General features: G+C 41.0%; 1 protein-coding gene across 9 annotated transcripts in view; it reads right to left on the bottom strand.

Moving 5' to 3' along the window:
- The window catches only part of PHLDB2 (pleckstrin homology like domain family B member 2), an 81,340-nt gene that overhangs the window by 41,458 nt on the left and 24,499 nt on the right, over positions 1-15,383 (bottom strand). For 6 of the 9 annotated variants that reach the window (XM_027648693.1, XM_027648692.1, XM_027648698.1 and 3 more), the window contains exons 3-4: positions 11,518-12,866; positions 2,215-2,598 (exon numbers count right to left, since the gene is read on the bottom strand). In XM_027648693.1, coding sequence (XP_027504494.1) covers positions 2,215-2,598; positions 11,518-12,866 — 1,733 coding nt within the window. Of the gene's footprint in view, positions 1-2,214; positions 2,599-3,569; positions 3,592-4,379; positions 4,460-11,517; positions 12,867-15,383 lie in introns of those variants that run through there. The other 3 variants (XM_027648699.1, XM_027648701.1, XM_027648700.1) reach the window with 3 other exon arrangements.

Genomic DNA, 15,383 nt, shown 5'->3' with positions numbered 1-15,383 from the left:
CACATTTCCCATCTACTGTATTGCTATTTCTATATTTAGAAGGTGTACAAGAGAAACAAACATGATACTTTACTTCCAGGCATTGGAATTAAATACTATACTTAACAGTAAATACTATTCATTCTAAAGGAATTACTAAAACTTAACCTTTGAAAATACTTTACGTGCTGTGCTATATAGGTGGTAAAAATCCAATTTTTCCCTTATAAAAATAACGCAGATAGATGAAGATGCTTTTTATGTCAGCTGTTCATATAAGAGAGGCTAGGAGGTAGAATAGGACATTTTTGTAACCAGCCATTAAGATGGGCAGGCTATACAAAATAAGGACAAAAGTTGGTTCTGTCCCCCCAGGCAGCGCTGAGGAAGTAGTACCCTTAATGTTCTTCTTTTCGTTGCCATTTACTTACCAGTAACTGTGCCAAGAATTAAACCACTTTATGAAGAAAACACCTGTGATCTTACAGTAGCAAATGCTAGATCAAGCAGATCATGCATTCTTCACATTTGCCTGACCCCAGGGGTTTGTGATCCAATTACTCTGGTAAGGCTGCTCGCTCATTGTCCCCAGTCAGAATTAGAGGTGGGCTGCGTGCAGGGCTTCACAGTAACCACTGGACCACACAACCTTGCTCAAAAGAGGCTCAGCTCTGCTACTGAATGGCTATTCTGAGAGCAGCTGTTTTATCCTGAACAAATCTGAGCTCGGTATTTTAAAATAATGTACTGTTTCATTAACACAGTTCTTGCTTGCTACTGCTTTTCTAAAGGGCTTAGCAGAACACCCTTTACAATGAATGAATGAATGGTATTCCTTGATTTAGCAATAGTAATCCTAGCAGGAAAGCCTCTTTTTGTCCGGTCTCCTGTTCGGATAATGCTGACAAAACATCTTTGATTTCAACTTCCTAATAAGGATTTAAAATAGGATCTCTGACTTTCATGAAGAAAGCAGCAAATGGGAAAGAAATGCAAGAACACAGCAACTTGAAATGTCCTACTACCTTTTCAACATGGAAAGACCAAGTAAAGCCATAATAGCTTTCTATTCTATTTCTATACTGTGTTGAACATTTCTGTTCAACACAATTTCACACCAGAAGACTCGGCAGACAGATTTCCAGAGATAACCTTTTAGAGTAGAAAACGTTTTTCTACCACACCTCCTTCTTCTTCTACATACACATACTTCTATTAAGTTGTAAGTTAACCAGGGTTTAAATACAATTCACATGTAAGCATGCTGGAGATCATACAGTGTGTAAATAACATGAAAGAGAAGAGAAACAAAGTATTTTGAAGGCGTGAATTTGTTAAACAGAAACTTGCTTTTATAGCTTTGCTTGGTCTTATTATGCTCTTGATTCTAACTCCTGAATCCAGTTTTTAACATAATAATGTCTCTGGGACTTGCTGTGCTGCTGCTCTGGCACGGCAGAGCCTAGGAACTGACCCAAGGAAAGGAAAGGCTCTTATCCTAGCCCAGGGAAGGCTCCTCCTGCTCTACCAAGCAAATGGTTAGGAATGCTGTTAGTTTATTTTTTAAAGGACAATTTCTCTTCAGTAATGAAAACAGCAGTGTGAAGTGTACAGGAAAGGAGGTGCAGCTTATTAAATGCAGGAGTTGGGTTAGAGGGGCAGGAGCCTGGCTGCTGCCATGTGCCCCAAGAGACAACAGCTGATCCAACAAATGGCTCAAATCCAACCCTGGGAAAGGAGACAGGACAGTAAATTCAGCTCAGGCAACAACCTTCCATGTGACTGTTCTGGTTTGACAATGAGAAAACATGCTCCTCTTACAGAAGACAGGAGCCTCAGGTTGGAAGAAAACAGCAGAACTTCCCTTCCCTCCTACAAGCCAGAATGATGCTATAAGCAGGGTTCCCAAAACCTTCCTTATTGAAGTAGCTATAATTGTTCAAGCAAATCCTTTTCTCCTGGAAAAACCTTAAACTCCTCCTGAACTGTACATCCCTCTGAGAAAAAACCAAACTTCCAGTACCATTAGCTTCCACAAAATACAAAATATTGTTGTGCTGGCTGCTACATTTTGCTGGCTATATTTTCTACACTTGCAGGCTTATAAAACTGTATGAGATCTGAGATTAATTCTCATACCTAAGCCAGCCTAATCATTGTCCCTGTCAGGACATCTAGAGGAGGATTTCAAACAGCAAAACTTGGTTTATACTCTCTGCTTCTACAGAGTGTTACCTTTGGTGTGATGCTTAGGTAGGATGACTCAGTGGCATCCTTCAGGAAGCTGGGAGCAGGAAAAGGTGGAGGTTTCCCACTTTCACTGAAGTGCTCATCAGCTCTCAGCCCCCTGGAGGGAAGGTAAGCAGCAGTGCCACGGCTGTGGTTGCTCAGCTCGGAGAAGTCTGAATCGCTTGCAGATGATTTCAAGTGGCTTCTGAACCTCGTTTCCAGATTCATCTGGGAGTCTTCGAACACTGAATCCTCGTCAGAAAGCTGAAGTTTTTCGAGTTCTTTGTTAATTTTTTGAACATCAGCAACTGTGGTAGCTGCAGTAGGGTTGCTGTCAGATTTGGAGTATTCTGCACACAGATTGAGGATTGTCTCGAGCCGCTGTCGTTCCTAGTTTAAAAACAGACAACAGCACTGAGTGTTACATGTGAGCTAAAGATGAAGTGAAAAATAAAATTTTGCTGGGTTTTTTTTGTTTTGTTCGGGTTGAGTTTTTGTTTGTTTATTTTGGGTTGGCTTTTTTTCAGAGTGAAGGATTAAAATCCATGTAAAATCGATCTCCCACTTACAGACAATAAACACAGATACATAAATAAACTACAGTGCAAGTGACAAATCAAAGTTAACATGGAAGAATAATTAAAAAATATTAAAATGTTCTGCACTGGAAAGATAAATAAGTATTAGGACATATTTAAGTAGCTATTAATTTCTGTGAAATGTACTTTTAAATTTTTCATTCAGGTTGTTGTCTCCACACCCCATTTGTACATACACATGTCAAGTGATCTCACTGTGTAAATCACAGGGTTCCACTTCACACTTATGCTATATTCCTACCAAGCTGCAAAATCTAGCACAGATTTTCCATGAACTCACTCATTCCTGACTTTTTTGGATTTTTTTCCATTTTGTTAACTACGATTCCCTTTTTTGAGAGAATTAGTCCACATTTTGAAACTCACAGTTTTAGGAGCATTAAGAGAAAAATCAGACATCGCATCTATAATACAACAGCTGTTAAATGCACAGAACGGGGGAAATCTTTATGTAACAGTTTATTCAAATTCCCTATGGATTCATACCAACATTTCAAACATGAGACTCTGAATAGCTGTGCCAGTTTAACTTGATGTGCTTCAAGTTGCTATAAACATTTAATTCCTATAGGATTTCTAGATCTCTATGATACTGTTTATAAACTATCAGAAAGCTATATTTGTTTTATGTTACTGTATGCATAGCTTCCTGTAACTTCTATTTCAGATGGAATTTTTTTACCCTTTCGTTTTTAAGAGGTAATGATTTTATGGAATTTCATGTTACCTTTGCTAACCAAAAAGTAAATAAGAATTGCTTACCATAAGCCTATTGAAAATTTTGCTGGAAAAAAGACCACTGTGAGAGTTCCAAGCTTGGCATTAATACCTGCAGTAATGATGTCATTTCTGATTTCTAGGAAATCCTTCTTACTTTTAGTAGTATTTAAAAAAAAAAAAATCAAAAAAACCCAACAGCCTCAGCCTCCTTCCCCAGGAACCACTACAGACATGTTTGATTTCCAAGCTCTATCTGGCATTAGATTTGCAAACAGGATTTGTAAAGCAGCTACTTCTGACAGCCCTAACACTTCCTATGCCCAACAGCAAGTGATTACAAGGATCAAGCAAAGCAGTTGGGGCAATGCATTGCCTGCCCTTTTCCCCACAGCAAGCCACTGGCCTGCATGAAAATTTAACACTGGTTTACAAGCACCCAGCTCTTTATACAGCTACCAAGAGATTAGCCGGTTGTACGCACCACATGTTCGCATCACCCCACATCACCCACAGTTAAGAGCTCTGTTTCTGAGCTGGAGAACCCATCTGAACCCACCCGTTTCCAAGCACTACCCAAACAAGAGAGCGCTGTGAGAGAGAAATTTTGCCTTTGGGTAGCTTATTCCCAGGTTCCCACTGTAGGTTTCCTCTGAAGCCTCCTGAAGCACCAGCAGAGACGAGATGCTGAAATAACGGAGCCTGGGGCAGCAATTGCAAGCTTCTATTTTCCACAAAATAATCCAGCAGATTCTGCAGTCATCCTTCAACCCCAAATGACTGACATAATTATAACTCTCAAAAGCCTTGTTCCCTCCAGGCAACTACTGCCAGACCCTAAGACTCTTCCCTTACCCCTTCAACACCGCTATGCTCCCTCTTACTAAGTCGTTTGGCCACGCAACCCAATTCCTAAAGCGCTGAGCAAATGCTGGCTGGGACTGCCAGTAATTATGCAGCTCTCCCTGTTGTGACGGCATCGGGCCTCTCATAATGGTTATAGACAGGAAACATGGCATCAGGACATGAGGTCCCATCCTTCCCTGCAACAACAGGCTGTATCAGGTTACCCCATGTTAAACCTCCATCCCGTTGGTAATAAATAATAGGAAATGGCAAATTTCAAAGAGGGGCCCCTGCTCATCCCAGCTGAAGTGCTCAGGTGAGAGGCTCTCATTGCAAACCTGCCCTTTGCTGAGCAGTCTGGAACAAAAAGGGATTTCTTTTTCCCCCAAGTCTCAGATGCTCAGAAAAAGCTTAAAAATTGCAGGAAAACCTCTGTCAGTCTTAAAAAAATTCCTGATGAGCTTTCAGACACATTACAGAAATACTGATATCTCTCACTTCTATTTTGACATGTGCTGAGAAGCTTACGGACAGGAAGCTCTGTGGTTATTTTATACGCTCTATTCTCATCATTTCATCTCAGTCAACTCATTCCAGCTCCAGCACACCTGCATTTAACTGTTTCCAAAATAAATTTCTCAGTGAAGCAGCAAGCTAGGAAAGTACCCCTGCAAAGAGAAGTGCAGAAGGAGTAGCCAATGGAAAACCCAGTCAACAATTTTACAAGAAATACAAAACAAGTTATTTGTGATGCTGAACACAGCAGAGGGGAAGAAAAAAGGGGAAAAAAAAGGGAAAAAAAGGTATGTAAAAGCAGGAATGGGTTTAAAATTTCCTCTGGTGGGAGGGAGGAGTGTTGAATCAAGCCTTATAAGCCTGCCAGTGTATTTCCCCATAAAATGTTCTTTCTAACAGACTAAAACACCTCCGTGTATTTTCTGTGGTTCTCTTCGCCTTCCACAAAAAGAGGTAACAGGTCTTGTGTGCTTTCTGCCTGAGCAGTTTCACTACTCCTGGCTTTGAGAAAGCTACACATCACCTATGGTTGGCTGCAAATTTAGGTGCTGAAGGAGAAGGGTGGGATAAGGAGATAATAACTCTCTTCTGCTATTGATTAACAATGACATTAAGAGACATCCCTGGCACACTGTTAAAAGAAATTTCCAAAACAGCAGAGATAAATATCCCACTTTTTTAACAGTAACCAAGAGATGATTCCCAGATTTGTTCATCTGCTGCATTCACGTTTATGAATTTTACAAATGCGTAGAGGGGATGCTATATCTAGACATCAAGGCAAGACTTAGTTAATCAGCTGTGGCAAGCAAGAAGCTTTTTAGATAAGTGCCATTAGCAACTGAATAACTTCACATTTCATTAAAAATACATGTGCAGTCTATCCCTTGTGGCAAACACTAACACGAGTTACAGCTAGTCCATGCAGCCAGGTTTCCTTTGCCTGACGAAGTGGTTGTTGCTCTATTCAGATACCAAAGAACAGCACTTTTCTACTGTTGCTGATGCAGACAACCAACCACCTTCTCAGCAAAAGCTTGGAGCAGCGGCTAGTCAAAAAGGACGGTGGAGAAAGAGGTAGAGAGACTGGGGAAGAGAACAGCAGAAACTCCCCAAACTTTCTTTCTTACAAATACATTCAGTGCCCCAGAGACAAGAGGCAGGAGAAGTTTTCTCTTTTCTTCCTGCATTTCTCAGGAGCTTATTTCAAAGTTAAACTTTACCTGGGACTTATAACAGTTTGCCAACTGTTATTCCCTCCAGTTTGCACCAGTTTCTCACTCCAGCCTCATTTATTTTCTCATTTTCAGTCCTTGTTTCGCTATAGTTAGTGTTTTGGCTCTGAGGTTACCACCAACAGCACAGAATTCAGAAGAAGCGCCTGTATTTTGTGCCTGTCTCTCACAGGCAGCCTTTGACAGCAGAGGCACCTGCACAGTGAGCTTGTGGAAAGACCAGCCCAGATTACAGCAAAGGCCTGGGTGTGCCTCGTCCTTACCTTCCCAGTACAGGCACAGCAGAAACAGACTGGTAAAAGCAGAAGAGATCGGTGGCACAGGGTAGAGACAGCCTCCAGGGAGGAGCTGAGCAGATGACTTCCTGCAGAATTAGCTCCTATATCTGCAGCCATGTATTTGGCTCCTAAGGGAATGCCATCAGCTTCCAAAATAACAGCGTTGTTCAGCACAGAACTTTTGTCCCTACAGTACCTATACAGATAGATGCTCCTTTTCAAATCACACTGAAGGCAAGAGCCTGAAGACTAGAGCTGCACTGCAGTATTTAGGTTCTGTAAATGAGAATAGGTCTCCTGAAATTGATTTCTTCCTGGTCCATACTGTTAGTGTGCATAAAACATAGCTGCAAAAATTATGCATATGTAATCCACACTTTGGCTTATTAAAGATCCCACAGAAATGTTTTACAACACAATTGAAACTGAATGTTCCTGAAAAGTTACGGAGTCATCAATATTAGTTATATTCTGCAGGGGGGGTTTATCCTATTATACAACACTTTTTCAATTTCAAAACTAAACTGATGTTAAGTAGCTATTCTGTAACACTATAGAGACTGTCAAATACCAGTAGTGTGAAAAATTAACTTGAAGGTAGCCTTTGTCTACTTGGCTGGGGTTCCTGTAAGAGCTAATCACTTACAGTTTTACATACAGCTTGGGTACTTTATGCTTAAAGACATAGTACCAATATAAATTTATAAAACATGTATATGATGTTTTCCACAAGCTGTATGGGAGATTTACATAAGCTCTATTAAGCATGATTTTAAAGCAGTATCACATTGAAAACTCAGAAATATTTTCATTTCATTTTCCCTTCACAATGAGCACATCTTACTAAACTGTAATCCGCCAGTGCAAACCAGGCACAGGGATATTCTGTATTATTCCCTACTTCTAAATTAACTAATGAAATTCGGTTCTCTTCTGACTGTGAAAAAGTGGACTATGGAATAAGCTCCGTGAATTTTATTACTGCTTGTTCAGGCATTGATAAACTGAAATCTCTCCCAGTACAACTCCTGCATCCAGTAAAACCTCACTAACAAGCATATGTTTACAGATCCATACAGACAGCTGGCCTAGGAAGGCCTCACACAGTCAGTGTACATGTAATTTTTAAGTACCTACCACCATCTAGAGGAAATACGTTGTACTGCCTAAAAACCAGCGGTAGAAAATTCAGCTTCAGTGCTATTCAAATGAGCGGCTATCAAAGAAAACAGATGGCCTTTAATATCTACCCAGCTATGTTGCCTGTGCTGTTCCACCTCTGACCTTCCCATGGGCTGAAGAGAAAGACTGCCTTTTAGTTCCAGCAGGAACCACAATTGGGCTTTCATCTCAGATAGGAAAAAAAGAGGGAGATTTCCTCTCTAAATTAAAAAAAAAAAAAAAATAAAAAATTTAAAAAATCAATAGCTAATTGAATCGCAGTGAATATTATTAGATCAGAGTGATAATTTTTTCCCTTGTTTATAAGGCTCCTGGGCTATCATCAGCAATAGCTCCTCTCACTTCTACTTGCATACAGCTTGTATAAACATCCCTACACCAAGATGCAATGTCCGGTCAGCTGAGCTGGAGAGGAAGCAGAAGCAGATCATGACCCAACAGCCTGATGCCTGTGCCAGCTCCAGGAGCAACCCCATGCTGTCCCACCTGCTCCCATAGCCCATCAGCCCACAGCAGTAATGCCAGAGGGATGGCAGCCACGAGAATTCCAGTTCCTCCTGCTCTTCAAGTCACAGAGGAACAGGCTGGCAAAACAGAAATGGCATCAGTCTTCAGCTAGCTTGAGTGAACCCAGCCTAGAAAGCAAATCTAGAGAAGGTGATAGGGAAAACCACCAAATTCTACCCAAGTACACACGTCTTCTATGTTTGGTGCACAAAAACAAAATACAACTCAGACTTTTAAAATATGTTTTTAAGAAAAAAATCTTGCATATTTTCACTATTTGTACCTTTTTTCTAAAATTTATTCTCTGTTTATTTATTTGGGCAATGACAGCAGATAGTTTGGTTTCATATGGAGGCTGTAGCAGCAGCTCAAAACGCAAACTTCCAGAGGAGCCTCTGTCACTTAAAAAGCAAACTAAAGACAAGTAAAACTCATAAAATAATTTATACGGAAAAGAAAAAGAAAACAAGGTAAAGTAAACAGCAGAGCTCAAGAGCAGATACTAGGTCAGATTACAATAAGTGCATAGATTTTACTACCCAAAAAAATCCAGAAGTAAATAGCAGCTATCAAACACAACGTTCCCAAACCACCCTGTGCAAGCACCATAGCTACAGAGGCAGTGCTGGTGCAAACAAAGATATTCTCCACTTCATATCTGAGCCATAGAGCAGTCTAGTCCTCTAAAAAGGCTTATGTTTCTGATGGAGTTGCCTGAATAGTCTTACATGGTTCTTCTGCCTACCTTGCTTCAAAAACCCAGTATGGAAGAGTCTGACACTTGTGCACAGAGGGACTACATTTCCCCTGCCATTCACCTACCAGCTACTCAACCTGAACTTTTAGACAGCACTGAAAGCTCAGAGCACACAGTTTTGATATCCATGAGTGCTTCTTTAGTTGGGGGTTTTTATTCACACCTTCCCCCACCGCTCAAAAAAGAGAGACCTGAACAGATATGGATCTCTGACCTTTGTCTAACCTTTGTCCATGTACAGGCAAGGGCAAACAAAACTCTTCTTCAGAAGCTCAGGCTGAATATATCAAGTCCCTGTTTGGACAGATCCCTGACTGTCCTTTGGGCAGGGATTCACACAGAAGGACAAAAACAAAACAAAACCAAAACAGGAAAACAGGACAGGCCCTAATGTACAAAGTGCTAATGTGTGGATTTCTTTTTAATATATATTTTTACTTCTCAGAGACCTAAAAACCTGTTCACGGTGTTTTTCAGACTCTCAAATCATTGGAAAAGGGCATTCTCCTCTTCTACCAGATAGCTCTAACAAGGGGAAAAAAAAGGTATTGAGGAGGATCTTGATTATAAGATGAACTCAAGCAGAAGGAGGTTCCTTCATGTTCAAATTATATGCAACACACAAAACTTCATTTTTTTTCCATGCTTGGAAACACAGTATGCAAATTCTCTTTTTAAAGAATCGGGACTTGAAGGAAGTACTATTCAGCAAGAGAAGAAATATTGGGGGGGTGGGAGAGGATGTAGCCACTACATCCAAATGTAAAATCAGAATAGTTTTACCATTACCAAATAGTGAAACAACCCTGTCTCTTTCATCCCTCACCACAAATTTAAAAAAAAAAAAAAAAAAAAAAAAGGCAAGCTGTTCTCTTTGAAATACAAATACGTTACTTTTATGACTGATTATCTCAGGTTTTACAGCATGACTGTCTGGAAAACCTTCTGATAAGAAGCAAAGAAGAAATCACCACGTCGTATACACAAAATACCAGGACTAGGGAGAAGGAAGGAGATTTCTGAAAGGAGCAGAAGAACAGCAGGACAAAGGCAGCAAGAAGAGAGAGAAACAACCCATCACCATTTCTGCTGATGCTTCCCACAACCCTTCCTAAGCCATCCAGCCGTTTCCACTCACAGCTAGTCCTTCTCACCCTGGGGAGCCCAGTCCCTGCTCCTGAGAAGCCCCAGCTTCAAGGGGAGCCAGCAGAGGTTCTGGGGGGCAAAGCAGGGCAGGGGTGCACACACCCTGACCCTCGTGGAGCGTGAAAGGGGCAGTGCCTGCCACCCTCTCACACCCATGCCTCAACTCCACAGCCCTGGCTTTGAGCAGGCAAAGATGAACATTTTCACATCTTGCAAACAACAGTGTGCACCTCATAAACTACAGTGCTGAGTGGGTTAGGGATGAAAAGGAAGGCTCCTGCCTGTTTAACAGGTTCCTCACCAACTTGCATCAAGGACATCAGTGAGACAGGGCAGGGGAGATATCTGAATGGGTTCCAATTCTTTAGCTGAACCTGCTCACTCATGCGATTTGAGATGGGAACAGTGGCCCTGCACAGGTACTGGGTCATTGCTAGTGGCCCTTTACAGGCAGCCCCTGCTCCCACATTCCCACTACCCCTGCATTCTGTCTCCCCATGGCTTTTCACCCCCAGTCCACCCAGGAAGTGAATTCTCCTGCAGCCTTAGTGTCTGTATGCAAACTAGATAGGTTTAAGAATATCCTACCGTCATTTTGCTCAAATTCATAATTTGAATTAAAGCACAAAAACATAAAGTTAATGTCTCCAATCTAAGACTCAGGAATATCAACTGGCCCATCTGTTTTTATGTGGATGATAAAATCAGAAAATATCAATGCATAATAACAGGGTCAGGGACTCCTGGAGCAACTTAGAAAACCTTTTTGAAGAACTACTAAGTATTCCTCCAGAGACAGTTTCAATAAGAAGCTGTTTCAAAGATCTTTGTTTGCTCTGAAGACCTTTCTGCTTTTCCTACTCAAAAGTTGTTTCTGTAATACGTAAGTTACATTTTACTACCAAGTTTAATCCCAAACTGAAGCAGCATGCACTGCTGCTTTGACTAGAGGCAAAGAAAGAAACCCTGTCCCCCTCTGCTACTTGCCATTTTGGGAGGGGGAGAAGCAAGGAGGCCTGTATTTTAATGAAAACACTCAGGAGGAAAAGTAAAAACTAAGCAGAAGAAGCTCTGTTGATGGATGTTGAGCCCACACCAATGTATACCTAATTTCACAGCACACATGGCTCAGCAGCTTAGAACAGAATCCCTTTTATTTCCCCACTTACCACAAAATAGTGCCATCATCTAAAACTAAAAGTCCTGGATCCCTGCAGTGTAATTTATGGGTTTTATGTACATAGACATTTTAACAGAGCCCGCAGGATAACTGAATGCAATTTACATGGGTTCCAACATTTTTTCAGGATGGCTGAACAGTACTATCCAAGCTGTTACTGCAGCAAGCTATTTAAGCGTTAGCTTCGTGTAGCGCGATAATAAATGACGTGTCTGAAGCAGCCAACATTTGAATTTCAGAACAGAGCAGCCTATGCTTTGCTGTCCAACCATCAGAAAGGTACCTGGGATGGACATTTTGCAAGTGCTAAATGTCATGAAAAACTAAGAGGAAAAGAAAAAGTTACCAGGCGTTCCATCTCCTGCTCCCGAAGTCGCTCTTCCCTCTGCCTCCTGTGGTAGTCCATGAGATCTTCTCTTCCTGAAATTGAGCTAATGCTGTTCTTCCGCTCTCGCATGGATGTTTGCAGAGAATTTGGCATCTGTCTGTAACTTTCCAGATCTGGGTCATCAAGTTCCATGGAACTGGTGGAAAGGTTTCTTCGGACAGAGAACGACCTGTCAAAATCCACTGGGGAGAAAGAACTACTCGGACTTGTTCCTGAGAGCCCAAGTCTATCAAAATCATCAGGCAAATATGGGGAAGAAGGTGCTAAAAGCATTTTTTTAGCAATTCGAGGGCTTGCAGGAACACTAAGAGTTGAACTGACATAGGGATTACTCCCAGAGATAGAGTTTGCATGTGGTGAAACCCCTGAGCTGCAAGAAGAAAAATTCAGGTAATTATCAGCATCTAAAGCATTCTGAGGTAGATCTTTTTCTCCAAGTTTTTTCCTTTTACTATTACCCAGAGAGCTTCTGGGGGGCAAACTTAATGGCACCAGCTGGTTTTCTGTTGATTTATAAAGTCTGGGTAGGGAACGACTGTATGCTCCCATATGACTTAGAGATCCACCAGAGTATTTCCTAGGCCGTGAACCCAGAGTTTCCATCATCACATCCTTGTACTTAACTGGCTTCATGTGAAAGGCCAGGCTGTTTTCAACATTCATCCTCCTACCTTGCTTTGGGCTAGAAGGCATGCTGGCTGCCCCCGAATTGCTTGCAGGTGAAAGCACCAGCTCATTCCCCAAGCTTCCATTCCACATAGTCAGAAGAGAGCCTGAGATCTTCTTTGTCTCCAGCATCCCTGGGAAGTAGATGTTGTCATAAGATTTATTTTTCTGACTGTACTTTGAGTAGTGAAACTTATCCATGTGTCCAAGGGATTTTTCATTTTCTCTGCTCGCATGAGTATCAAAGTCTGTCCTTCCTAAATTGTACCCGCTGAGGGATGGTGATGCACCTGATATGGAACCCAAATGCTTTACAGAGATGCTTTTATCTGGAAGATATGGGCTTTCACAGGGGAACTGCTTGCCTCCTTGAATTTTGTTAATAGAGTGTGTGTTTTTAACACTGGAGGAAGGATTAGGTTTAACTGGCATAGGTTGTGAAAGGGTTAAATAAGAGCCAGCATAGTCCCCGTTGGTTTTAAATTTGAGAGTTGATGAATATTTCTTCGTATTGAGGTTTTCCATAATATCCTGGAGACCATTTTCAAGGGAATTTGCCACAGAACCCTTTCCCAAACTAGCATTTTGTAATTCCATCTGTTTTTGTGCGTGGCTATATTCTGCCATAATCTTACTGGAATCTGTAAAGAAGACAAAAGAAGAAAAAAAAGTTTTTAGCAAGGAAGTACCCTCTTACATGTGCATGCCTTCACATTAACTTAAAAAGAACACTTCTTGGAGTAATTACTCTGCTTGTACTAAAAGGTGAGGATGCACAATTTTCCCATCTCTGTTTTTGCAAAAGATGAGAGACTGAAAAAGGTAGAGGGACATCACCAAATCCATACCACAAATCAGCAACACAATTGCAAAGATGCTATACTCTTCCTGTGCTGTTCTATCTGTTGCAGGAGTCTGTGGGTTAGCCTTTATAATTCTGAGCCTCTTAAGATGTCCATGACGTAAGGAAGCATTACTGTCCTGATGTATTACAGCTGTGGAACTGAGGCTCAGGGAGAAGATGCAAAGCAGACAGCAGAGTAAGGAACCAAAGTCAGGTTTCCCAGGGCCAAGGACATAAGATCCTGCTCTGGATCACCTCTTCTTTTAACTTGTGCAGCTAGTGCATCCAAGCCCAACATACTAATGAGCTCAATTCAAAGCTCAGTAGGAGTTTGTCACCCTTTTGCTTACCCTGTGGATTATCCTGCAAAGCTTAATGGGAAAAGTAAAAAATCAAGGCACATTTCTCAAGGTGTTTCAGCTCTTAAAATATAAAGCTGTAACTACATCTGCAAAGAGCACTTTGGATAAAATATAACCTTAAGGAAGTACAATGCTAGGCTCCATGACTTCATTCAAAACAACAAAACCACATGACTGTTAAAAACACTGATGGGGGTTAAGGTTACAGGTCCTAATGTTTCATGCTCAGAACTACAATTTATATTCTAGAAGAGGGAAGAGGCCAAAAAAGCCTCTACTGTGGTGAATGTTATTGTTCAATGATGTGTCAAGCTCCAGCCTACAGTTCTGAGCTCCACTTTGCCAAAAGCAAAGAAAGGAATTCAGCTCCTGACAGTGCCAGTCACTGCAGGAGATAAACAGGACCCCCAGCAGGCCTACACTCAGATCTCAGCTGATGTAGATATGACATTATTTAACATTTACAGCAGCTCCTGGGATGTGCTAGGCTGTGCTTCAAACTAATAAAGGACTTGAGTGTCAGTTCCTTCAGTGCCAGTGAGTGTTGATTCTGAAAATAAGGGTCAGCTCTGGGATTTACTCTTGGCTCAGTCATATTTCACCTGTGACTTCAGCCACCTCATGCAAAACCTAATTTCAGCTTGTCACTCAGCAGGAAAACCTAAAGTGCAAAGTGCCCTTAAAATCCTTGGAGGCAATATTTTAGTCCTCTTCCAAGTACCACTTCAGGCAATTATAAGAACCTAGAAACAAAACATGGGATTCCTGCCCCCCACCAGAGTTCATATGATCTGGTCTCACTGAGGATCACTAGGTTCAAATATCTAGTGGAAGGTGGCAATGCATTCTTCATGAGAGTCCTTGTTTCTGAGACCTTCCCTGCTAATAAGGCAAAACCCTATGGAATTCATTGCTGTCCAAGGCATCAACAGACCTCTGTTGTACAGGCTTCCTCTGTGCAAAACACAGTAAGTACATGACAACAGTAAATACATGACAACACATTCTCCTAAATTCTTATGGAAAAAAACCCCATAAGTTTAAGAACAAAGGTAACCATCACTAAGAACAGAATTGAATAGGCAGAAGATAAAAGGAGTCATCATTAGAGAATGTACACACAAACCCCAAAATTAAATCAAACACCTTCTTGACCATAGTGGACCTGGCTAAGCAGCTGTTAATTACAAGCTCTGATAGTGGCCAAAACCACTACCTTGCACCTTCAAACCTAAACCTCAAGTTTACTACTACACAGAATTTAATATTTTTATACTGGCTGTGATTATGTGATTTATACTACATGTATAATTTTAACACATTCGTAATGATAATGCAGCTACCTAAGTTGCCTTTGAACCAGTGAGTTCACAGAGTCCTCCTTACACTTTGAGCAGTGAAACTGCAGTTTCTTATATTAAGACATTTTACTTGACATGTTTTAGCTACTTTCATAAATTTTGATAACAGCAATAAGTAAGTTCAAATGAACAAAAGGAGGAACATGACCCACATTCAAAAGAACTCTTGTCAGGACAAGACAACATCACCTGGAAAATCAAGCATTCATCATATTAATGGTGTTTTAAGGAAGAACAACACAATGTAGAAGTTATTTAAGAGCACAGATACAAAGGACTGCCTTCTATACTTAGCCTTCCATTGTGGAACCCAATCTAAGTTCCATCTTCATTCTTTCTCCTTCTCTCTTCCAAATCTCTCTTAAATTTGAAACCTAATCTCATATCAAAATTTTACTGTCCAAAACTTGACTTGAACACAGCTGAAGTTCAACTATTTTTGCATAAATTCCACTGGCTTATATATAAATAGCTTAGCAGACACATTAATAGGACATTAAAAATTGTTCATTACTCTCTTGCTAAACCAGTAGGGCACATTTAATCCTACAAAGACTGGATGCTTTTGCCAAAAAACAAGTTAGTTCACGG

Source organism: Corapipo altera, unplaced genomic scaffold (assembly GCF_003945725.1).
Source record: "Corapipo altera isolate COAL_440 unplaced genomic scaffold, ASM394572v1 58, whole genome shotgun sequence".
Taxonomy (NCBI): domain Eukaryota; kingdom Metazoa; phylum Chordata; class Aves; order Passeriformes; family Pipridae; genus Corapipo; species Corapipo altera.
Note: the sequence above shows the minus strand (reverse complement) of the source record. Positions and strands in the feature narration are given on the sequence as shown.